Source organism: Cherax quadricarinatus, chromosome 23, assembly GCF_038502225.1.
Source record: "Cherax quadricarinatus isolate ZL_2023a chromosome 23, ASM3850222v1, whole genome shotgun sequence".
Lineage (NCBI taxonomy): Eukaryota > Metazoa > Arthropoda > Malacostraca > Decapoda > Parastacidae > Cherax > Cherax quadricarinatus.
In genome coordinates, this window is record NC_091314.1 from 14,377,500 (window position 1) to 14,405,293 (window position 27,794).

The 27,794-nt window shown below is 37.0% G+C and overlaps 1 protein-coding gene across 22 annotated transcripts in view; it reads left to right on the top strand.

The window, feature by feature from the left end:
• LOC128685742 (broad-complex core protein isoforms 1/2/3/4/5) overlaps positions 1–27,794 on the top strand; it is a 505,734-nt gene that overhangs the window by 183,648 nt on the left and 294,292 nt on the right. For 2 of the 22 annotated variants that reach the window (XM_053772347.1, XM_053772348.2), the window contains exon 6: positions 24,590–24,649. The exons of 18 other annotated variants lie outside the window; for them this stretch is intronic. In XM_053772347.1, coding sequence (XP_053628322.1) covers positions 24,590–24,649 — 60 coding nt within the window. Of the gene's footprint in view, positions 1–1,520; positions 4,741–21,163; positions 24,561–24,589; positions 24,650–27,794 lie in introns of those variants that run through there. 2 more of the 22 variants (XM_053772357.2, XM_053772346.2) reach the window with 2 other exon arrangements.

A 27,794-nucleotide genomic window follows, 5' to 3' on the forward strand; every position in this document is an offset into this window, starting at 1 on the left:
AACATTTCTGCTACTTTGAGCTCAATTTCAAGGTACTTTTCATTGTAAAACCAGTCAAAATCATCTCAATTTCTGTAATATTTTCCATTCTATAAAATGAGACCAAGAAAACTAGAATACAACAATAAATACCATATGAAAATACAGTGCAAATTTGCTGTTTTAATCCAAAAACATGGTTTTTTTTTTCTCATTAAGCACTGTGTGCTGCAGGATTTTTTTTATACTGCGCACAGTGACCACATAGACCCATTCTTTCATATGTAGGCCTACCAGCTTTCTCTCACTAGATTTGAGGGCACTAGAATTTAGGCGTACTAGTACGTCAAAAACCCTGGGTCGTAAGACGTACTAGTACGTCCGAAACCCCCAAAGGGTTAAAAGGGGAGTGTTAATGAGACATGGCATCAGTGAATTCCTGGTGTTTGCCACACTGCTCTAGCTGGCACTCAGTTGAACTGGTGCTCCCACAAGGTACTAAGTGGTCCCAGATTTTTTTAATACTGCTCACAGTTTTGAAGGAATGAAAAATAAAACATTGATCTACGTTTGGAGTGATACACACATGAACGTAGATCTACATTTGGACAGTTTAAGGGTTAAATATTGAGAATATTATGTCCATTCAGTGAGACTGTCTTGATGCTGAAGAACTCTTTGTTTCAAGTAATTAGTCACCCTACCTTAGGATCAGATCTGTTTGCTTCCCATTCTTCTAGACACTGTATGATCCTTATGGGTTTTGTGCTTCCCCATGAAAAAATAATCGTGGCACCAGAGCATTCTAGCTTATATAGTGCCTGCACTCAAGTACTGCACTTACAGTCAACTGGGCTAAAACTGTTGTCTATATAAAGTACAGAATTCCTCTCTTTTTTTTTTCTGTATTTTGTCAGAAAACAGGAAATTTTGAGTGCTTGAGTACTGGATTTTTGTGATTTTTTCTTAACACATTCAGTTATAATTTGTTGGAATTTGCTGAGCCCAGGTTATATTCATATACAGTGGACCCCCGCTTAACGATCACCTCCAAATTCGACCAATTATGTAAGTGTATTTATGTAAGTGCGTTTGTACGTGTATGTTTGGGGGTCTGAAATGGACTAATCTACTTCACAATATTCCTTATGGGAAAAAATTCAGTCAGTACTGGCACCTGAACATACTACTGGAATGAAAAAAGTTCGTTAACCGGGGGTCCACTGTACTTTATAGTCAGGGCTCATACCTTAAATTTATATAATACATATTTATTTATATAAATACAATTACACTTTCATTCATACACAAGCAACTTGTATGGAAATTATATGCAGTAATCTGTATAGAAATTATATTTTCTACCTTCCTTGAATTAAATTTCTTTCATTACTACCAGTTAATTTTCTTACCAAATTTTTTAACCTGACATAGTAATTGATTCCGAATTATTGTCAAATAAAGATTTAGTATATTGGTGTATATTAATATTTTGGTCACGAAGATTTGACGACCATGAGTAAGCTGGACATAACCAACAGGTGGGGCTGAACAGTGACTGTGTGAGGACGGGTGGGAGAGGAGCTGCTGGTGCTAAGAAGAACCTCACCTCCACCGTCAAGACTCATCACTGTAACTACTGCGTCTACACTACAACTAACTATACTCACCTACTGAGACATATGCACACTCACACTGGAGAGAAGCCCTATTCGTGTCCACATTGTTCATATCGTGCAACAACTAAAGAAAATTTGAAAAGGCATGTCCTTATTCACACTGGAGAGAAGCCATATTCTTGTCCTTATTGCAATTATCGTGCTTCTCAGAAGGAAAGGATGAAAGAGCATGTTTATACTCATACTGGAGAGAAACCTTATGGTTGTACTCTGTGTTCTTATCGCTGTTCTCAGAAAGGGAACTTGAAAAGTCATATGATTACTCATCAAAGCAGTACCTGAAACTTTCTAATTATGTATAAGTGTCGGGTTTCATTGTAGGAGCATTTTTTTATGTTAATAATAATAAATATGCCTTTGTTAAATATTTTGATTCATAGGTATAAAATTTATCAACGAATATTTCGTAAAACGTCCTGTACCTAAATTAAGGGCGGTATGATATGCTAAATAACTGGTGCTAGGTAGATATTCTTTGTCTCAGAATCAAGTACATAATTATCCTGTTTGATAGGAAAGTATGGTAAATATACTTATTTGCTAGGTTAGTCGTAGTTGACAAATATTGTAATTGATAATTAGCAGTCGTATATGAACATAAAATTGCATTTTACCTTAATCTTTTGTGCTGTAATTCTCATTCGCATAATTTTGGTGTATATAAACATAAAGGCTATTATAATTTAATTATACTTGAAGTAAACAGAAAATGTGTGTATGGCATTTGTACAAACTTAATGCTATTTACAGTTTATTTATGTACAATGTAGAGGAAGTTCCCAGTTTAAAAAGTTAAGTTGCACACATTCACACTTACAAATGGGACACTTTAACAAATTAAAGTTTTACAATCACCGAGCCATGGTACGAACAAGTGTGAAACATGATTTTTGTACTGTTGTTTTCTGTACAAACATCTCATTTGTTGCTTTAAAAAACCTTGAATGCAACTTAATATGTTGTAGCTCTTCTGTATGTGATTTCTTATTCATATATACTTATTCATGTATACTGTACAGATGTAGTAAATCCTCTTATAATATCATACTACCATCATATATGGCTGTGAATTCTGTTTTGCCCTCTGGTTCTAAATAATTTTCAGACTTCTTTTTTATCCTTGCACTGCTCTCTGTATATTTCCCAGTTTTCTGTTGCTTTTTTGTGCCCACTTTTTGTCATTGTTTCCTTTAACCCTTTCACTGACTGCGCCGTACTGCTATGGCTTTGAGGTCTCTGTCAGTGCCGTAGTACTACACCATGAGCTCAGCTCACTCAGATAAACTGTGAGTGATAAATTTGGGCCTAGATATAAGAGAATGGGTCTATGTGATAAGTTTGCACCATATAAAAAAAAAAAACCTGCAGCAAGTAGTGCATAATGGGAAGAAACTGCGACCGTGTTTTAGGTTTAAAACAACAACTTTGCAGTGTATTTTTGTATGGTTTTTATGGTTGTATTCTCAATTTCTTGTCTCATTTGATAGAATGGAAGATTGGTTTCAGGATTGAAAATAGCTTGAAATGAGCTCAAGGTAGGGGAAATGTTCGATTTTTACTGGTGTTCAAGAGTAAACAAATCACGTCATGCCTCCAGTGCACGTCTACTGGTGGATCTAATATGCATTCACGAATGCGCTGATGTTATTTACATACTTATTACAGTACAGTGGACCCCCGGTATTCGATATTAATCCGTTCCTGAGAGCTCATCGAATACCGAAAATATCGAAAAGCGAATCAATTTTCCTCATAAGAAATAATGGAAATCAAATTAATCCGTGCAAAACACCCAAAAGTATGAAAAAAAAAAATTTACCACATGAAATATTAAGTTTAATGCAATAGAATAATTACAATAACAATAGAATAATAACAATAGAATAATTGACACTTACCTTTAATGAAGATCTGGTGATGATTGATGGGATGGGAGGAGGGGAGAGTGTCGAAGTTGTTATTGTTTAGAAGGGGAATCCCCTTCCATTAGGACTTGAGGTAGCAAGTCCTTTTCTGGGGTTACTTCCCTTCTTCTTTTAATGCCACTAGGACCAGCTTGAGAGTCACTGGACCTCTGTCGCACAACAAATCTGTCCATAGAGCTCTGTACCTCCCGTTCCTTTAAGTTTTGTCTAAAATGGGCCACGACATTGTCATTGTAATAGTCACCAGCACGGCTTGCAATAGCTGTGGTAGGGTGATTTTCATCCATAAAGGTTTGCAGTTCAACCCACTTTGCGCACATTTCCTTAATTTTTGAAGTAGGCACAATGGATTCCACAACTGGCATAGGCTTCTCAGGGTTAGCCCCAAACCCTTCAAAATCTTTCTTAATTTCCATACTAATTCTCACCCTGTTTACCACAGGGTTGGCACTAGAAGCTTTCTTGGGGCCCTTGGTGACTTATTTTGCAGAAACAAGCACCAGAAACAGTGATGATATGGAATATATCGAATATATCCTTAGATGCGCGCACACTGCCTGGCTTGTAAACACTGGCACACACAGGGCAGTTCAGGCCACATGTGGACACGTCTCGTACGAATCGCATCGAATACCGGGTTTTTGATCGGATACCGAGGCGAAATTTTTGCGTTAAAATGCATCGAATACCGGATTTATCGGATACCGATGCTGTCGAATACTGGGGTCCACTGTATCATATAACAGTAAATCTTTTATTTTTTGTGTGAATAAAAAGTATAAGTGGAATTCATGTGTAAAGCCAGGGAATGTAACTAATGAACAGAGGAAATATATTATTTTAAGTCCAGGAATGCCTGCATTGTTTATTCTAAACCCTATTTTGAAAGTGGAAAATTTTGAAATTTGTGTGAAATTGACCAAATTACCAATTTCTGATCACTTTATTGGGTAGTTGAAATAGTTGATTGGGCAATTTCTTGTGATCAGTCGATAAAGTGAAAGTCATACTAGCAAAATATCAAAGAATTCGATCAACTTGGCAAAATGGCGAGTATGTAAATGTCACTAAAGTAACAAAATTCACAAAAGCGTAGTTTTGTAAATTTTTCGTCAAATTATACACTTTTTGTTTTATTAACTTCAGAAAAAGATTCTCTACCATTTCTTAAGAAAAAATAACAAACTTTTTTTTTTTTTTTTTAATTTTTGGACATTGTGGACAAGTTTCAGATCGGAGGTCTGGACAGTGAAAAGGTTAATGCTTATTATTGGTATTCCTTTTGTTTGTAAATATTTTATTCTATTGTCATTGTTATCTTTTGTCTTAACATCCAGTTCTCTTTCCCAATGCACTTGCTAAATAGAATTATGACTTGTGCTTGTGTGTTCTTCCCTGGTTATGTTTGTAGAGGTCAAGACAGCTTCTGGGCCTGTCACTTAATTACTATTGACTGGCATTACTGATTTTTTTACTTATGGGCCGAATCATACTAAATATTGAAAACATGTATGGTGTTAGACTTTTACTTTTTGTATTTCTAATTACTTGCCACCCCGTGATTAAAAAAAAAAAGATGTTTTTGATTGGTTTCAGGATGATGTGCTTCCTCACATCTCTGTGCCTTGTTTACATCTTTATTGGTGTTTCCTGACTACTACTGCTACTACTACTTTTTCTTAAATGGCTTGTCTTTACCCATATTTTCTATTTCCTGAGTATTTTGTATGTCATGGTTATATGCACCCTGATCTTCCCCTCTTCCAATGCTTAATAAGTTCCTAAGGTCTCTCCTCATAGTTCATGTCCTTCAGTTCCCTCACTATTACTGCAAGTCTTTGGATAATTTTTGCTTCTTTACACTACATGATCAGATGCAAACTCCATGCTGACATTGCATAATCCAACTGTATATAATGTATATAATGGCTTAAAAGACTTTAAGATTCCTGAAAGCAATCTTAGAATAAATTAGCTTACATGAGCTGCTGAAATCACATGGCTGATATTGTCTGTACATCACGCCTTCCTGGTTGCATACTGTGTTCAGTCTTCTTACTCCCTCCTCCTCCTCCTCCTCTTATTATTAATTTGCACTTTTCAGGATTTAATTAAGTTAATGATCTTAACCCTTTCAGGGTCTGTGCTGTAGATCTACAGCTTTATGTTGAGGGTCCAAACTATAGATCTACGCCAAAATTCTAGCAGTGTCAAATTTAGCGCGAGAAGGCTGGTAGGCCTACATCTGAGAGAATGGGTCTGGGTGGTCAGTGTGCACACTATAGAAAAAATCTGGATGCCCACATGGCATTGTGGGAACACCAAAGTAGCTTTGTTCATTGTGCCTGGCGGCAAGGAAGCTCTCACCCCCCCCCCACTCACTCTCCGGGCGAATTTTGATTCTCCTCTTCACTACTTACAGTTCTAAGACTGATGGAAGTGGAGCTGAAGAGGAATTCTATGGTTTTGAACCATATGGTACCATTGTACCATATGGTACATTGGTGCCATGTCATACAATGGTATATGGTACAATGTGCCATATGGTACATTGTACCATATGGTACATTATACCATATGGTACATTATACCATATGGTACATTATACCATATGGTACATTATGCCATATGGTACATTGTACCATATAGTACAGGGTACAGGGACCCTAATGGAAATAAGTCTGACTTTTTTGGGTTATCCTAGGTTCTCCAAACATATTACCTGGAGAGAGTTCCGGGGGTCAACGCCCCCGCGGCCCGGTCTGTGACCAGGCCTCCTGGTGCTGCTAAGTATGATATTCTGTGTAACTTTATTTGTGTATACCTAAATAAACTTATGATGCCACGTGCGCTTGAGTAAGTTTATTCAGGTGTACAGAAATACAATTACATGGATTATTATACATAGCAGCATATGTATAAAATCCTAGGATAACCCAAAAAAGTCAGGGTGACTTATTTCCATAGGGATCCTTGTATCTGTACCATATGGTGTCCTGTATTGTATGGTACCCTGTACCATATGGTACCCTGTGCTGTATGTTTTCCTGTAAGGCATGGTACCTTATACCATATGGTTAAGGTACCCTGCACCATGTGTTTTCCTGTACTACATGGTACCCTATACCATATAGTACAATGTACCATATGGTACCCTGTAACATATGATACCATGTACCATATGGTCAGTAGGAGGTGTTGGTGGCACGAGACACCAGCGAAGACTGAGTGACGATGCAAGCTAGCTACTGACTAGCAGTTTCCAAGACAAAGCGCTTCGTCATCCACCTCAAGGAACATGTCAAGTGGCTGTACATTTGTAAATATATAATAGAACATTACTAATATGCAACATTTTTGCATATTTTTGTTGTAAACAATTATTGTAAACAAAATAATGATGAAAATATAAGTGTGTTTATTGTGAGAGTAAGACACATGTGCAACATCTGGGTATCTTTATTGTAGACGTTTCGCCATCCAGTGGCTTTATCAATACAAATTCCAGGACATAACTTGAAGACAGTAGAACTATGTACAGAAGATGAGGTAATCAGTCCCTCAACCTAGGAGTAGGTGCGAACAGCACCATAGTCGTGGAGATTCTGAAGCAGAAGAAAGAATCCTGGCGCTTATATAGTAACGTCAGGTGAAGCAGACGAGGGCAAATTCACTGGTGGGCGGGACTCCCCAGTGGAAGTAGGTCCTTCCCAAAGAGATGGGAAGGACTGATTACCTCATCTTCTGTACATAGTTCTACTGTCTTCAAGTTATGTCCTGGAATTTGTATTGATAAAGCCACTGGATGGCGAAACGTCTACAATAAAGATACCCAGATGTTGCACATGTGTCTTACTCTCATCTTGTCGGTATTATATACCTTTCGTACACAACTTGTCAGACACTGCAACATCATGGAATCTTAATTCTGAGGACATGTACATAACCTTCACAACTACAACTACTACTACAACTAACCCATCTCTTTGGGAAGGACCTACTTCCACTGGGGAGTCCCGCCCACCAGTGAATTTGCCCTCGTCTGCTTCACCTGACGTTACTATATAAGCGCCAGGATTCTTTCTTCTGCTTCAGAATCTCCACGACTATGGTGCTGTTCGCACCTACTCCTAGGTTGAGGGACTGATTACCTCATCTTCTGTACATAGTTCTACTGTCTTCAAGTTATGTCCTGGAATTTGTATTGATAAAGCCACTGGATGGCGAAACGTCTACAATAAAGATACCCAGATGTTGCACATGTGTCTTACTCTCATCTTGTCGGTATTATATACCTTTCGTACACAACTGTGTTTATTGTGTTGAATACAACAGTGCCCTATAGTACCATATCGTACAATGAACCATATGGTATCATTGTACTGTATGGTACAATGTACCATATGGTACCATTGTACCATATGGCACCATTGTATCATATGGTACCATTGTACCAAATGGTGCCATTGTGCTATATTCTACCATATGGTACCATTGTATCATGTGCCATTGTACCATATTGTACTATATGGTACCATTGCACCCCATGGCACCATTGTACTATATGGTACTGTTGTATTCAACACAATAACCACACTAATATTTTCATCATTTTGTTTACAATAAACTTGTAAACAAGGATTTTAAGCAATAAAATGATAAACAAATTAGTGCAGCTATTGTGTTGAATACAATGAGTGGACACTTATACAGTATACATTATATTGGTCTCACAGGCCACAAATGTTACTAGAAAAAGAAAAAAATTAGAAAAGAAAAAAAAGTATAAAAAAACTTAAAATAAAAAAAATGCGACTTTGCGGAAGTCACTGATGTTGCCGCCACCCGGTCATTTTGGGTCAACTTCCTGCCGCTGTACCTCGGTAAGTACTGATCAGAATTTTTTTTTGTTTTGTTTTATTGCCTTCAGAAAAAATGTTATCTAAAAGTCTGTAAGAAATTTTTTTTTTTTTTTAAATTTCTTGGACACTGGGGCACCCCTTCAGATTTTGGCCTTGGTCCCTGAAAGGGTTAATTCAGTGTCTCATAAGCAGCATATTTAAGGTATTTTGGGGGTCACTGTCCCTTTCCTTTTGGTATCTTCCTCATTAATTTCACATTGATGAGTAGTGATACATGATATTTGTTTTTCTATGGTAGGGGTAGGTCGTTTATGTACAGTATATTAAGAAGTGTACGTGTGTTTAATTACCTGAGCTTCATGAGCAGGGCTAAGGCCATTTAAAGATTCTTCCATATTTTTTTTTTTTTAACATGTTGGGTTGTAGTACAGGTCCGCCATCACAAATCCGGCAATCAGTTATTCGGTTCCTTCAGTTATTCGGCACTAATTTTGGCTAGCATAATTTTAAATTTCCAGGGTCGCCACACCAACCTGCTGGTACTGTTTGGTGGCGCTACTTGCTGCATAAGTCATGCCAATTTCTTTTTCTCCATTTATTGTTTTAACCTGCTTACTTTTAGTCCTAGCCATGGTTCAAATGAATAAAAGAAATGCTTCTCATTATGTAAAGCACCTACACAGTACATTATCCATTAAAGATAAGGTGGCTTTGAAGCCACTGTCGGTTGCCATGAGCTCAGTCTCATGAAGCAGGAGAATATGCTTTATTATTACGCTAATATCAACACTACAGCTTATTTGCCTATCACAATTGATCTAATATGACATAAGAAACAATTTAAATAACATAAAACATGTTAAATACTCCAGAATGAATAATATTTGGCATATCACCGAGCAGTTCGACAGAGTTATGAAGAGGATATGGTAAACAAATACCATTCTCCTATCCTTGTCTTGGTGGCTTATATTAGAGAAAACGGAGTATAGGACAGGGCTAACTATGATATACACTCGTACTCCACCATAAACATGAAACAAAAAAGTTATTTTCTCTCTATAGATTATCACACATAGCAGCATATGTGTAGAGAACCTAGGATAACCCCAAAAAAGTCAACATGGCTTATTTTTAGTACCTGGCTTGGGTTAGCCATATATGATTTTTGGTAAATATTCGATTCCCAGCCAGAGTAGAAACATTAGGCGTGTTTCTTTACACCTGTTGTCTATGTTTACCCATCAGTAAATGGGTACCTGGGTGTTAGTCGACTAGTGTGGGTGTTATCCTGAGACACTGACCTAATTTTCTTGAAATACTCAGCATAACAAGTGCCTTTCTATACAGTAGTATGTCACTGATGTCAGTTAGGCCTGTATACCTTGTACATGTACGTGTAGTAAATAAAGATATTATTATGGTTATTATTATTAATATATTATTATTATTTTCTCAGTTGTTTGTTGGGTTATCTTATTCAAACTTGGGCAATGTATGATGAGAAGATACTTCTTCACGTACACCAAAAATGAAAGAAATCAGACCATAAATAGCAGAGTTCACTTCTTAGCCATTAGCGGCTGCTTAGCGGTATATTTTTGTATGGTAGTTATGGTTATATTCTCATTTTTTCAGTCTCATTTGATAGAATGAAAGATATATTACAGAAATAGATATGATTTTGATTGCTTTCATGACGAAAAGTACCTTGAAATTGCGCTCACAGTAGCGAAAATTTTCTATTCTTTAGCGAAGCTCAAGAGTAAACAAATGACGTCACCATCCAATACCTGTCCGCCTGCCAGTCTAAATTCCAGTACGGAGTCAAGAATTGATTGACATTATTTATACAATTATTACAATAATGCAGTAGTCTGCATAACAGTAAATCTTTTTTTTTTTTTTTTGTGAATAAAAAATCCAAATGGTATGCAAGAGTAATATAAGAGGAGCCTGTAGCTGTGACTAATGAACAGAGAAAATGTTATTTTAGTGCCAGGAATGTCTGCATTGTTTATTCTGGGTCCTATTTTGAAATTGGCATCTGTTGAAATTTGTGTGAAATTGGCCAAATTGCCAATTTCTGACCACTTTATTGGGTAGTTGAAATAAGTGAATGGGCAGTTTCTTGTACTCAGTTGACAGACTAGAAGTAAATAAGTTTATTCAGGTATACACAAATACAGTTACATAGATTATCATACATAGCAGTGTATGTATAGAGAACCTAGGATAACCCAAAAAAGTCAAAGTGACTTATTTCCAGTACCTGGCTTGGGCTTACCATATATGATTTTTGGTAAATATTTTTTTTTCTCGGTTGGTTGGGCTATCTCATTGAAATTTGATAGAATGGAAGATATATTACATAAATAGACATGATTTTGATTACTTTCATGACGAAAAGTACCTTGAAATTGAGCTCAAAGTAGTGGAAATGTTCGATTTTTGGTGATGTTCAGTGAACTGTGTAAGTCAAGTTGGTTAATTTTATTAAGTGTATTCTAACTTAACCACTCTGTATCGTAGGGGTTCTTAAATGGAGATATCGAGGGTTGAAGGTAGACACACTTGTTGGATGGTAACGATATATTGTCAGACTGTGATGATGGGAGATGGAGCCCAGCCTCAGCCTGTCCTAGCCTATGTCTAACGCCGACTGAGAGAGTGGCAGAGGTACGAACGTACACATGCGCATCCCGTGACGTCACACAAACAGTCACAGGCCTAGGGATCTCCTATCTAAAGCACATGGATGATACTGATATGCTATACAACACAGGGGTCGGCAACTATGCTGACATCTGTAATTCGGCAAACTCAGTAATCTGGCACACTACAGGTCCCAATGATGCCGGATTTGTGATGGAAGACCTGTATTTACTATCTTCTCACATTAGTCATTGCATTGTTTTACCATTCATTTATGAAGAATTTTCTAGCATTTTTTTTTTTTGGTAACATCTTTTATTCTAATTTATTGCTTTAACTTTTTTTCGCCTGTTGTTGTTAAGAAGTCTGCTTTCTCAAAATTTTGTATCATTTTATAATCTTTTAAGTGGTTATGTATATTCTTTTCCTTTTATCAGCCCAAAATATCATATCCACTGCCTTCAACCTTTTATCTTTTTATAATTCTGGGATCCATTTTATAACTAGAATTTTTCTTCTTTCTCAGTAGGACTTACTTTTGGTTCTGACACTATGTCATTCCTTCATTTTCCAAAATTAAAAGGCTGTTTTAGAGTTGGCCAGTCGAATAAGTGCATCTCATGATTCCAATAATATGACCTTTCATTTACAGCCCTATGGGAATGGTGAGTGATAGGTCCTTCTCTTTATCCAATGGTCTGTTTTTTACTTTCTCTCCCGCTTCTGGAAACAACTGACGCAATTCCAAGTTTCTTCAGTCAGTGATTGAAGTTTGTTTCACTGGCAAAACATCTGAGTAAGGTTTCTCAGTAAACTTAATTCCATCATTCATTTCTCATTCCAGTTATTTAATCTGTGCAGGTCTTCATGTAGAAAAATGGTCATTTTGATCACTTATCTTATTTAGGATTTTTACATTATCAGAAAACAGGTTTATATAGTTTTCATTGCTAATGACAAGTTATTTATATAGATTATGAACATGAGCAAATATTTATGGTAGTATCAGTCTGTTGGTAACATAGCCCCTTAAGAACATTTTATTTTGTATCACTCCCTCTATATTTTCATTTTGACCGGGAAATCTTTTATGTACTGAATCGTTTTCCATGAATTCTCTTTTGTTATGTAGTTTACAGATTATTGTTTGTAAATAATTTAATTAGAAGCCGTCTTAAAATTTAGATACAACAGAAAAATCTACGACTCATGAAATCGTGATGACACGATTGCAAATAAATCATACCATGGGTTAGAACCCAGGATCAGAGAGTCATAAAACTCCAGACCGACGCGTTAGCCACTGGGCCAGCTAGCCACAATAAGATTCATCCAACTAGGTATATTTCTACACCATAGGAAGGTTAGCATAGGCACCACTGTGGCCACAAATGCAAGTTTTTACAGACTAATCTCCAGCTAGCTTGGCCATGACAAACTCTAGTTCAAGCCCCCTCAAAGTCGTCAACATGACTCACGAAATTGTAATGACATGATTGCAATCGTGTCATTACGATTTCTTGAGTCATGTTGACTGCTTTGAGGGGACTTGAGCTAGAGTTCGTTACGGCCACACTAGTTGGAGTTTCGTCTGTAAAAACTTGAATTTGTGGTCACACTGGTGCATATGCTAACCTTCCTATGGTGTATAAATATACCTAGTTAGACGAATCTTACTGTGGCTAGCTGGCCCAGTGGCTAATGCATCGGTCTGGAGTTTTATGACTCTCTGATCGCAGGTTCTAACCCCACCCGTGGTATGGTTTAGAAAAATCTATTGCCACATGGGCTATGTTTTTGATAACTTGCACTTTTCATGATTTAGCACTTTGGATTGAAGAATATTTGGGAAAATAGGCTTAGATTCCTGACATCTTGAGAGTTCTTTTAAATTTTGTCAGATATTTAGTCAAAAATAATAAGTTTTTCATGCCTTACATTGTAGTAATAGTTGTCGGTTGTTGATCTGGAAATGTGTGGAGAGGGTTGATGTTGCCCTGTACAAACATGCCATTATTGTGTCCTGATTGGTAGATATAAGCCTCATTTCCTAGTCAAATGTATCAATGGTTACTGTTGCTTGTTGATATGCTAGTGTGTGTGTGAAGGGAGCTGATGTGGTTCTGTAAAATACCTGCACATATATATGACAGGCAGTATTGCCTAACCACCATCACCTGCCACTACTGTCATCAACCACCACCACCACCACCACCACCATCATCATCAACCACCACCACCCATCATCATCCACCATCACCATCATCCACCACCACCATCATCCACCACCACCATCATCCACCACCACCATCATCCACCACCACCACCATCCACCACCACCACCACCACCATCATCATCATCATCATCCACCTCCACCCTCACCATATACCTCCATCACCATCTACCACTGTTATCTACCTCCATCAGTCTACACAACTATCACTTACCTCTACTGTCATCATCTACCTGCACCATCACCGGCCTCTACCACCATCACCTCCCTCCACCACCATCACCTCCCTCCACCACCATCGCCTCCCTCCACCACTATCATCACCTTCCACCACCATCACCTTCCACCACCATCACCTCCACCCCCCACTCCCATCACCTCCCTTCACCACCATCACCTTGACCTGTACCTTTTGGAATGCAGGCGAGAAAGGTACATAATTTACATCTTGAAAATCCCTAGGACTGGTGCAAAATATGTACTGAAATCTCTTCTTTCAAAGGCAAAACAAGTTTGGTAGACAGTTCAACATACCCATAATGAACTGCAGGAGTTCCATGAGTATACTAAGAGAAAAAAAAATTAGTGTCAGGGGACCCAATCAGGTTCCCATCATACAAAGAGGGATTACCAGTAGACACCTAACTGCCTCTTGAGAGTGAACTGGATAGATTCTTAAAATCAGTACCAGAGCACCAGGCTGTGGTTCGTATGTTGGATTGCATGCAGCTAGCAGTAACAGCCTTGTTAATCATGTTGTGATCCATTGGAAAGCCTAGACATGGACTAGGCCATGGGGGTGTTGACCCCTGGACACCCTTCAAGTAGACCACCACCATCACTTGGCATCAACATACCTACAATTTTTTGTGTAAAAATGAGCATACAGTGGTACCCAGAGTTTCAGCCATAATTCATTCCAGAAGGCTGTTTGAGTGCCATTACCAAACAAATTTGTTCCCATAAGGAATAATGTAAATTAGATTAGTCCGTTTCATACCCAAAAAATACACTTGCAAAAACACTTGCAATAATTATCATTTTATTATCACACTGGCCGATTCCCACCAAGGCAGGGTGGCCCGAAAAAGAAAAACTTTCACCATCATTCACTCCATCACTGTCTTGCCAGAAGGGTGCTTTACACTACAGTTTTTAAACTGCAACATTAACACCCCTCCTTCAGAGTGCAGGCACTGTACTTCCCATCTCCAGGACTCAAGTCCGGCCTGCCAGTTTCCCTGAACCCCTTCATAAATGTTACTTTGCTCACACTCCAACAGCACGTCAAGTATTAAAAACCATTTGTCTCCATTCACTCCTATCAAACACGCTTACGCATGCCTGCTGGAAGTCCAAGCCCCTCGCACATAAAACCTCCTTTACCCCCTCTCTCCAACCTTTCCTAGGCCGACCCCTACTCCGCCTTCCTTCCACTACAGACTGATACACTCTTGAAGTCATTCTGTTTCGCTCCATTCTCTCTACATGTCCGAACCACCTCAACAACCCTTCCTCAGCCCTCTGGACAACAGTTTTGGTAATCCCGCACCTCCTCCTAACTTCCAAACTACGAATTCTCTGCATTATATTCACACCACACATTGCCCTCAGACATGACATCTCCACTGCCTCCAGCCTTCTCCTCGCTGCAACATTCATCACCCATGCTTCACACCCATATAAGAGCGTTGGTAAAACTATACTCTCATACATTCCCCTCTTTGCCTCCAAGGACAAAGTTCTTTGTCTCCACAGACTCCTAAGTGCACCACTCACTCTTTTCCCCTCATCAATTCTATGATTCACCTCATCTTTCATAGACCCATCCGCTGACACGTCCACTCCCAAATATCTGAATACATTTACCTCCTCCATACTCTCTCCCTCCAATCTGATATTCAATCTTTCATCACCTAATCTTTTTGTTATCCTCATAACCTTACTCTTTCCTGTATTCACCTTTAATTTTCTTCTTTTGCACACCCTACCAAATTCATCCACCAATCTCTGCAACTTCTCTTCAGAATCTCCCAAGAGCACAGTGTCATCAGCAAAGAGCAGCTGTGACAACTCCCACTTTGTGTGTGATTCTTTATCTTTTAACTCCACGCCTCTTGCCAAGACCCTCGCATTTACTTCTCTTACAACCCCATCTATAAATATATTAAACATCCACGGTGACATCACACATCCTTGTCTAAGGCCTACTTTTACTGGGAAATAATTTCCCTCTTTCCTACATACTCTAACTTGAGCCTCACTATCCTCGTAAAAACTCTTCACTGCTTTCAGTAACCTACCTCCTACACCATACACTTGCAACATCTGCTACATTGCCTCCCTATCCACCCTGTCATACGCCTTTTCCAAATCCATAAATGCCACAAAGACCTCTTTAGCCTTATCTAAATACTGTTCACTTATATGTTTCACTGGAAACACCTGGTCCATACACCCCCTACCTTTCTTAAAGCCTCCTTGTTCATCTGCTATCCTATTCTCCGTCTTACTCTTAATTCTTTCAATAATAACTCTACCATACACTTTACCAGGTATACTCAGCAGACTTATCCCCCTATAATTTTTGCACTCTCTTTTATACCCTTTGCCTTTATACAAAGGAACTATGCATGCTCTCTGCCAATCCCTAGGTACCTTACCCTCTTCCATACATTTATTAAATAATTGCACCAACCACTCCAAAACTATATCCCCACCTGGTTTTAACATTTCTGTCTTTATCCCATCAATCCCGGCTGCCTTACCCCCTTTCATTTTACCTACTGCCTCACGAACTTCCCCCACACTCACAACTGGCTCTTCCTCACTCCTACAAGATGTTATTCCTCCTTGTCCTATACACGAAATCACAGCTTCCCTATCTTCATCAACATTTAACAATTCCTCAAAATATTCCCTCCATCTTCCCAATACCTCTAACTCTCCATTTAATAACTCTCCTCTCCTATTTTTAACTGGCAAATCCATTTGTTCTCTAGGCTTTCTTAACTTGTTAATCTCACTCCAAAACTTTTTCTTATTTTCAACAAAATTTGTTGATAACATCTCACCCACTCTCTCATTTGCTCTCTTTTTACATTGCTTCACCACTCTCTTAACCTCTCTCTTTTTCTCCATATACTCTTCCCTCCTTGCATCACTTCTAGTTTGTAAAAACTTCTCATATGCTAACTTTTTCTCCCTTACTACTCTCTTTACATCATCATTCCACCAATCGCTCCTCTTCCCTCCCGCACCCACTTTCCTGTAACCACAAACTTCTGCTGAACACTCTAACACTACATTTTTAAACCTACCCCATACCTCTTCGACCCCATTGCCTATGCTCTCATTAGCCCATCTATCCTCCAATAGCTGTTTATATCATACCCTAACTGCCTCCTCTTTTAGTTTATAAACCTTCACCTCTCTCTTCTCTGATGCTTCTATTCTCCTTGTATCCCATCTACCTTTTACTCTCAGTGTAGCTACAACTAGAAAGTGATCTGATATATCTGTGGCCCCTCTATAAACATGTACATCCTGAAGTCTACTCAACAGTCTTTTATCTACCAATACATAATCCAACAAACTACTGTCATTTCGCCCTACATCATATCTTGTATACTTATTTATCCTCTTTTTCTTAAAATATGTATTACCTATAACTAAACCCCTTTCTATACAAAGTTCAATCAAAGGGCTCCCATTATCATTTACACCTGGCACCCCAAACTTACCTACCACACCCTCTCTAAAAGTTTCTCCTACTTTAGCATTCATGTCCCCTACCATGTAAGCAATAATATGCTTACATAATTGTTCGAGTTGGGAGCTGTACGAACCCCCACTGTATTTCTTTACCAAATTGTACCAAATGTATAGAAACTTTTTCACATACGTACCATAAAAAAACCCACTTATGCAGCAGGTTAGGTTCTGGGCTACTGATGTAAAGTGAAAACTGCTGAAAATTGAATCAGAGTCGTTTTTCATTACCAATTGCAAATAAAAGTCCAATAATATGTTTACACTCTCATATATTAAGTGAGCAATATAGCCAGACCTAAAAAATGCACATACAGTTCTCGCATTACCTATCTTAACCCTTTCACTGTCAGTGAAAGGGTTAAGGTGACGGGTATGTGACGTATTGGTGACGAATTAATATCCTAAAATTCTAGTGGCTTCAGATCTAGCAGGAGAAAGTTGGTAGACCTACATATGAGAGAATGGGTCTGCGTGGTCAGTGTGCGCAGTATAAAAAAAATCCTGCAGCACGCAGTGCATAATGGGAAAAAACTCAAACCGTGTTTTTGGAGCAAAACTCCGTCTTTGAGGTGTATTTTTGTATGGTATTTATAGTTGCATTTTCGTTTTCTTGGTCTCATTTGATAGAATAGGAGATATATTACAGAAATAGAGATGATTTTAATTGATTTTATGATGAAAAGTACCTTGAAATTGAGGTCAAAGCGGCGGAAATGTTTGATTTTTGCCAATGTTCAAAAGTAAACAAATGACGTCACCGTTCAATATGCGTCCAACTGGCCAGTCTAATACCCAGTCGCAAGTGGATTGACATTATTTATGCAATTATATAATAATGCAGTACTCTGCATAACAGTAAATCTTCTATTTTTTGTGTGAATAAAAATTCAAAATGGAAAGGAAGGGAAATGTAAGAGGGGCTTGGAGACATGACTAATGAACAGAGAAAATATTATTTTAGTGCCAGGAAAGCTGGTAGGCCTTCATATGAAAGAATGGGTCTATGTGGTCATTGTGCACAGTCTAAAAAAAATCCTGCAGCACACAGTGCATAATGAGAAAAAAAAAACTTTGACCATTTTTTTGGAATAAATCAGCGACTTTGCAGTGTATTTTCGTATGGTATTTATTGTTGTATTCTAGTTTTCTTGGTCTCATTTTATAGAATGGAAGACATATTACAGAAATTGAGATGATTTTGACTGGTTTTACAATGAAAGGTGCCTTGAAATTGAGCTCAAAGTAGCAGAAATATTCGATTTTTACCAAACTTCAAAAGTAAACAAATCGTGCCAAGCGTGCAATACACGTCAACTGGTGAGTCTAATATTCTTTCACAAGTGCACCAATAATATTTATACCATTTTTTACACTAATGCAGTAGTCTGCATAACAGTAAATCTTATATTTTTTGTGAGAATAAAAATTCAAAGTGGAAAGCAAAAGAATATAAGAGGGGCCTTGAGACGTGACTAATGACTAGAGGAAATGTCATTTTAGTGCCAGGAATGTCTTTCTTGTTTATTCTGGACCCTATTCGGAAATTGGCATCTTTTGAAATTTGTGTGAAATTGGCAAAATTGCTAAATTCTGACCACTGTACTGGATAGTTGAATTTCATAAATGGGTGGCTTCTTGCACCCATTCGATAGAAAAAATGGAGTTCTAGCGATATATTTATGTTTTTTGTCGACTAGTACAGTGAAATTGGCCGAAAATGGGGCTCAAAGTGGGCAAAATCACCGATGCGTAAACATCACCGAGACCGCTAACTTTGCGAGAGCATAATTCCGTAAGTTTTCTATCAAATTTCAAACTTTTGGTGTCTTTATGATCGGGAAAAGATTCTCTATCTTTTCATAAGAGAAAATATTTTTTTTTTTTTTTAAATTTGGCCGACCCTGAGAACGAGTTTCGGAGAGGGCCTGTCGACCCTCAAAGGGTTAAGTCACCAACATAATCAGCAATTATAGAAATACTGTATAGCCAGAGTAGGGACGTGTCTGTTAACCCACATAGATATATATATATATTATTGAGGCCAGTGACACTCGTGTATATACATGTCTTAATCATTGATCCGTCAGATATGCAGAGAGCTATAAATTTTGGCCTTTACATGAGAATGTGGGTCGATGTGGTGGGTGTGCACAGTATAAAAAGAAAAAAATCCTGCCAGTACAGTGCATGATGGAAATAGCTGACCTTGTGTTTGGGGTAAAGTATCATCTTTGAGACACTTTCTGTGGTGGTTTTGTTAGGTTTCTTGGTGCCGTTTGATAGACTGGATAACACATTAGCAAAATGTAGATTATTTTGCTTGGTTTCACACGAAGTGGAGTGAGATGGGCCTCGTAGAAGAAATATTTGATTTTTTTTGCTCTTCCCCTCACCTCCCCCAGTCTGTTCTTTGTTATATTTTATTTGCAAGAAAAATCACTTAAAACTTTTATCATTTCTGTGGCAGGGGATTTACTTAAATTGGAATTTGTTGAATTTTGTGTAAAATTGGCTAAATTATCAACTTCTAGGAAAGTTAAAGGGTAGTTCTGATAGTTGAATGGACAGTTTCTTAAGCTCAACTGATAGAATGAAAGGTATACTGGCAAAATAGCTAGGAACAGTGGAATTAGCCTAAATCAGCCCTCAAATTGGGTGAAATCGCAGTTGCGTAAATTGCTCTCTAGCCTCCAGCTTCGCATCTGTGTAATTCCACAAGTTTTACTTCAAAATTTTCCTTATGTGTCATTACCTTTAGAAAAATATTCTACCATTTTAAATAATTGTTTTTTAAACCTGACACTGGTCGGACTTTAATTTCAGAGGTCATGACAGTGAAAAGGTTAAATGTACAGGGATATGTAATTACAGTGTACTTGTGGATTTTCAACCCTCGTTCACTGACTTTCAGGCTATTTTTTCCAAAACCTTAGTGCATAGTTAAGTAACAATTTCCTTTATGCATTCTGTACTTGGATACAATATTTCATTTGGGTTTTCTTGAAACCTTGGACACGCATTTATTGGGTTAGTGAACAACCAGATTTACAGGAATTTGCTGATTATAAATTGAACTCTCTGCTAGTACACAAATAACCCTCATTTAGGGGAAAGAAACTTATGATCACATATAAGCTGGTACACAGAACAGGTTAAGTAAACTTGTGGCAGTAACTTCTGCAGATTACTTTTTCTTTTATAAATGCTTACATGTTTACAGTCATCTGTACACTCATTGTAGTGATTGAACAGTGAAGCTTGTGTTTTTAAGTTCATAATTTGTTAACCTTCATGGTTTCATCATTAAATTATGTGGCTCCAGACCAGATAAAGTACTGAATCTTTGATGAGATGCACTGTTTTACTTCTGGATGGTAGTATATATATTTTTTTATCTTCATTGTGCTGGGGATGGGGTTGGGTTTCCATGGATTTGTTACAGGCTATTGGTACAAGGAATTGGAGCTACCCCTCCCATCCTTGGATGAAAGATGATTGCCTTCCATTCCTAGGACATTGTATAACCCTGATGGGTTTAATGGTTCTCTACTAATATAATCTCGTTTTGGATAACGACTGATATTCTTGCATATCACCCATTGTAAGCATGAATTGATGTCATAAGCTGTGCTTTTGTAAAGGAAACTGCTACTTTGTAGCAGTAAGAAATGGCTAAAGCATTGCTGGAAAATGAGGCATAATTGTTGTGATCATATCTTTATTTTGGCATCACACATTCATAAACTGACTGTTGCTCAAGTTTATATAATTGACCTGAATTCTGAGAGCTGGTTGAATGTATTTATATTTATGTTATTTATTAAAATTTCTGATGGCAAAGGAGCATAAAATATGGTGAAGTGAATTTCACAACACAGTACTGTACTGGTATTTATAAGAGTTATTTTTGTGGGCGCAGTAATTTCATTTTTAATTAAGTTTTATAATAAGCTATGCTGTGGCTCATTAGCTTATTGTTTTATTTTTCCTTAATGAATGAGACTTGAGAGGAAATACCCCACCTGCTACATAATTAAGGTTAGCATCCCCTACAGGTGGGGTTGGAGCGGACAATTGCCATGGGAGCAGGAGCCCTCACCGCCGCTAGGAGAACTCATCGCTGTCCCTACTGTCTTTACGTCACCTATTATACGACCAGTCTGAAGAAGCACATTCGCACACATACCAAAGAGAAGCCATTTGTTTGCTCACAGTGTCCTTTCCGCACCACACAACCAGAGAATCTAAGGAGGCATTTTTACACTCATAGTGGGGAGAGACCGTATGCTTGTGAACTATGTCCTTTTCGTGCTACTCAAAAGTTTAGTTTGCAGAGACACATATGGACACAACATAGATAACTATTTTGGAATTAAATTCTATATTAAAACTTCAGATATTTGTTTTTTGTTATTTGCTAAAAGATATGTTATAGGATTTTGTTGGGAAAGTACAAAAAACTAAGTTGAATTTTTTTCTTGTGCAGGCAACAAACTTAGTGTGAATAGAAGAAAAAGTACTAGTTTGAGTTTTTTTTTTCTTAATTTTATATGCCATAAGGATTCATATTTAATTATCAGCATCTCTTCTTATTGCACCTTATCTTGTTTACAGATTCACTAAGTTCAGCTTGACACCCATTTTTTTACTCCTAATTGCTGTAGTTTTTTTTTTTTATTTACATGTGTGTATGTGTATAAATGTGTGGGTGTTTGTGTGCTTATTGCATGATGCTTCACGAACCCTTCCTTAGCTCTCTCTTTCATTCTTTTGGTGATCCCACATGATCTTTTTAATTTCTACATTCAAAATTATCTGCATTATATTTACTTCATACATTAGTCTCAAACATGACATCTCTGCTGCCTCTGGCTTCCCCTTTGCTGTAGCATTCACAACCCATGTCTCACACTCACATACAAGTGATAGTAGCACTATACTCTGACACATTTTCCATTTTCCCATCCATAAATAAACTTTTCTTTCCACAGATAATTCAACACACCACCAACCACTTTTTCCCAGTCACCTATTCTGCGGTGCATCCCATCTTTCATTCAGCCATTTCTCTAATGTCTTTTATTGTTTAATAATGGCTTACATTTTCCTTATCAGTTCTAGGATTTTTCTAGAATCCTCTTTAACACCCTTGGCAAGACTTGGTAATAATGTCGGCTGTTGCTAGGTAACACTTGCTCAAGTCAGTGTCTGTTTATTGAGTAATTGATATCTCTTGATATTATTTTTTTTTTTGTGTGTTTACTTAACTGTACAGAGATAAGGGAAACTGTGGTTATTATATGGTTTGTGAACATGCTTGAATAATCCCCCAGTATTTCTTGAACTGTGTGACTACTTTTTTCTCAGTGCCTCCCAGATTGGTAGGTTCCACTTCACAGCACATGTCTCTCTCTCTCTGATTTCTATTCTCTAACTTTCTCACACAAACTAAGGGGTGCACCTGACAATCCATCATTTATGTTTCTACCACTCTATCTTTTATGTAAACTTAAGATTGTTTTGATGCAAATGTTTGTGTGTATAATGGTTGTTGGGCATTTATATTTTATTTTTACTGTTTCTGTACCATAAAGCAAGTGACAATATTCTTGCATTTGTTTTATACATCAGGGTTTTGTTATAGTTTTTCTACATTTTTAAAAGAGTATTTATATAAAAAGCAAATATGATTTCTCTTTGTTTATCTAAGTTGGGATAACCGCTTCAGGAGAGAGTAATGAAATGGTGACATAAATGTTCTTTTGGTTTTGTTGTTGTTTTAGTGCATGTACTATTGCTAGTACTGCATTCTACCTTTGATTAAACCTGAATATTTTAAGAAACATGTCTTTATAAATTGCTTGCTAACATTTAATGTCAGCATAAGAAACAGTGATGGTTTAGACATGTCATTTGTATGGACAATAAAATCTTGAAAATGTTCATCGGTAACTATGTTATTGTATTTGCTATGTCATAGTTATATATTTTTTAAAGGTCAAGTTGTCCCTGTGAAATGTACAGTATTACAATAGACTGTATACCTGTCACTTGCTTAACTTACTTAGAAGACTGAAGATTTTTTTTTCTTTTTGTGATAATTTTTCTATACTGTCCTTTTAATATTCATTTATTTATCTTGCTGTACTGGCTTTTAATCACCCCATTCCTCATTTTTTTTCTTGTATGCATTTACTTCTTGATTTTATTGTTTGCTTCTGTTATATCGTGTGTATACTAGGCAAAGAAACCATCTATCTGTACAAATTTTTCTAAATATTTTGGGAACATAAAATTTTATTTATTATATACCTTGTCTGATATTCAGTCCCAAATACTGTAATTCCATTGACAATACTTACTCGGGACTAAACCCTGTCACAAGATTGAATGTTTCTGGTAAGAAATGAAAAATATGTTCATCTGATGTTAATGATTAATAATGCAAAAGCTATACTGTATATAGGTATGTTAATATCTAGATATTGTTGATTAATTCTAATATGTATCATAATAAAAAGATTTTTTGTAAATATGTCTAATTCTTTATTTTACTTGTATCATAGAAAAAGAAAGATTGTTTTTTGTAAATAGTACTTAACTATTATTATCCTTTTAGACAATGAATTTTGAATGTTTACACAAGTTTTGTGTAATAAGTATTGTCTTTCTTTAATTCATTCATGAATGGATGCAGATTTGTAATGAAAGTTAATAAGGAAGATGTTACCAAAGGAGGAGTTGAAAAGGCATATACTGTACAATATCTTCGTAACAAAGGCTATGATTTTTTATGGAGGATAAAGATAATGTGCTATTTTTTTTTTCATAGGTTAGATGAGGAAGTAGTGATGGCATTTAACTTAGGACAAAATAAGTGAATATTTAAACAACCACAGCCTTGGTAACCTGTGGTTCAGTTGGCAGCAGCACCCAGCTCACATTATTGAGTGTCTGTGGTTTGATGCCCTGCATAGATGGAAATGTTGGGTATGTTTCTTTACACCTGCTGCCCCTATTCATCTAGCAGTAAGTAGGTACCTGTGTGTTAGTCAACTGTTGTGGGTCTTATCCTGGGGGTGGTGGTAAACATTAGATAGGGCTGGGCTTTAGATAGCTATTTGGTTATACTATTACATACTGTAATTTAAATAAAGATAGACCAGGTTATTAAATGTCTGTCTGAATATTAATTTTGTAAAAGTAAATGGTCAGGTTTCTTAGGATGAGTGTGCATAATACCACTATGAAAATACAGGCAGTTTTATAGGTGAGGTAATAGATGAAAGGAAATTTTTTTTTTATTAATAGGGATTATTTAGAGATTTCTCCAGAAGGTCGCACTTACATAATGCTATGTTTCTTCAGGACAAAGATTTATTGCTCTAAAAGCTGTATAGATAGCACATCTAGGAATCGAAATAAATATTTAGCTATTGTTGCTTTGAAACGGCCAAGAATTGATGAGCATCACTCTACAGGTGGGGCTGCAGGCCGTCGGTCAGAGGACTGGTGGGAGTGTTGCTTCAAGACCCTCTCAGGTACCCAAGATTCAGCAGTGTTTCTATTGTCCCTACACAACCAAACATACTGGTCATTTACAACATACCTATAAACACACTGGGGATAAACCTTTTTCATGTCCATATTATTATTGTCCTTACAGAAGTAATCGTAAATCTCATTTACAAGCTCATATTCGTGGACATACAGGAGAGAAACCTTACGGTTGTACATACTGTTCCTATCGGACTGCTGAGAAAGGAAATTTGAAAGCTCATATGTTAAATCATAAAGCAAATTACAATGCTGGGTAGAAAGTTTAAAATGATGCAGGATCATTGGCTTGTAGCAGGGAATATAAGCTCATTAAATATGGTAAGCGTTCTTTAGAAAGCTTGAAAATTTTGTAGGTTTTGGAACTTATTGTGAAGACCTTTCCTGTAAGGTTGTATATGCTTGGAAAATGTTTTGTCAATTATTACAATGCTCTCATAATTTTGTGATGATAAATAGTCTGAGCTGTTTGGAAGTTATTAGGAAAAACAGTTATATTTTAATTATTTTTTTATCATGCTTGCCATAATTGATAAGAAGTTGTATCTTAGGATATTAATATGCAGTATATACAGATAATAAATAAACTTGTAGGAATTTTGTTACATACATTTTACTTTAGTGTCCCTACCACCAAGTACTGTACATGAAAAAAAATACTGTATGATAGCAAATTTTATTTCTTTAGCACAGTATGTTGAATATTTCCCTAAGTGTTTTCTTTTTCTTTTGTACCTCTTATCCCCTCTGTAACTTGTGAACACAAAATTTGACTCGGTGGTAGGAAAGAACCCTTCAACCAAGTTTTTAACTTTGCAGTTGTAATTTTAAATAGGGTGATAAACCTAGTTCCAGTACACCAGTGGATGTTAACCACTGGTAAACCAGTAGTTGCTTAATTAATAATTCCAAGCACCAATATGATAGCAGCTGGTTAATTACTAGTACCCAGCACCAGTATGATAGCAGTGGGTGCTTGATGACTCACTGTTTGGGTTTGTCCACAACATTATTTTTGCCTTGAGGCAAAGCCTGTTGAGCTACTACTGCATAACAGTATCAGTATCATTAATTAACCCTTTGGCTGTTTACGTCGTATATATACGTCTTATGCGCCACTTTCTGACGTATTTATGCACGTAAATTCTAGCGGCTTCAAATCAAGCAGGAGAAAGCTGGTAGACCCACATGTGAGAGAATGGGTCAGTGTGCACCACATAAAAAAAATCCTGCAGCAGGCAGTGCATAATGAGAAAAAAAAAACTTTGACTGTTTTTTTGGATTAAAACGCCGACTTTGAGGTGTATTTTCTTAAAGAATACATCGTTGTATTCCCGTTTACATGGTCTCGGGTGATAAATTGGAAAACATATTATAGAAATAGAGATGATTTTCATTACTTTTATGGTGAAAACGACCTTGAAATTGAGCTCATAGTAGCGGAAATGTTCGATTTTTACCAATGTTTAGGAGTAAGCAAATTACACCACACGTCCAATACACGTCGACTGGGGAGTCTAATATTCTTTCACTAGTGCACTGATATTATTTATATCATTTTTACAATAATGCATTAGTCTGCATAAGAGTAAATTTTGTATTTTTTTGTATGAATAAAAAATCAATATAGAAAGCAATAGTAATATAAGAGGGGCCTAGAGACGTGACTAATGAACAGAGGATATGTTATTTTAGTGCCAAGAATTGTTTATTCTGGACCCTATTTTGAAATTGGCATCTTTTTTAATTTGCGTGAAATTGGCCAAATTGCCAATTTCTGACCACTTTATTGGGTAGTTCAAATTGGTAAATGGGCAGTTTCTTGTGGTCAACTGATAGAAAAAATGGAGTTCTAAAGAAATAGCTATGAGTTTGGTCAACTGGAACAAAGGAATTGGCCAAAAGCAGGGCTCAAAGTCAGCGAAATTGCCGATGCGTATATGCCGCCGAGACCACTAACTTCGCGGGAGCATAATTCCGTGAGTTTGACCAAATTTCTTACTTTTAGTGTCATTACCATCGGGAAAAGATTCTCTATCATTTCATAAGAATTTTTTTTTTTTTCCCCAAAACTTTTGCGACATAGAATAACAGTTTCAGAAAGAGGCTTGCGACAGTCAAAGGGTTAAATGGTAAAATTTTATGGACTGATTAAAGTTGAAATTCTTGCTCTCTACTGATGGTTGTTTCTAACTATGGTTTTATCAGCTTGCACAATAGCCAGGTAGCTTCAGTAAGTAGAATACTACACACAATTGAATGTATGTTGTTTTTTCTTTAAAAAAAATGAAACAATCATTGCATGCTAAATTTATGGAGTTTTTCTTTAACATGAAACAATCATAACAAGTGCCACATAGTATTAGTGCAAAGTCTGATGCATTTGTTTTATTTTTAAGTGTCTCTATTATTGATAGATCTCATTCCTCTCATGTACTCTTGTAGTCCTTTATTTTTGTACCTATATTTCCCCCTATATACTTTCTACTCTGTTATCCCTTTTGTTCCCTTTCTTTCTCCCCCTCCCCCTCCCTCTCCCCTTCATCCTCTTCTCTCTCCCTCTCCTCTCCCTCCTGTTCTCCCTCACTCTTCCCCCTTCTCCTCTCTCTTTCTCTCCTTCTCATGCCTCCATACTTATATCTTATTTTAATGTTTCCTGATTTGCTGTTGCTGCTTGTATGCTTGCCTACATGTATAGGTATTACACACTGATCAGGTATCTCCTATACAGATTTGGCCATAAACATTTAATTGTCATTTCTGTTGATGGTGGTTCTGCTTTTCAGTAGGGTTGTTACTTTATTTAATGTATTCCTACTCTGTATCAGCCATGATTACGTGTCTTGATGAAAATGACAGCATATACTCCTAGGAATGTGTGAATTAGAGCACCTTATAACCATAGATTTGTGCTTCAAAGAATTAAAAAATGATTATTATAGACTGTAACAATTATAATTGACCTGACATGCCACTCAGGATGCATAAAGGCATCACCATATACTTGTGGTGTTCTCACATGTGATCTTTATCATCACTAATGACGGAAATTATTGCCTTCTCGGACATTCCCTTCCCATTCATTAATTGCGGTATAAAAACTAATGAATAAATAATAAGTATGAGTTT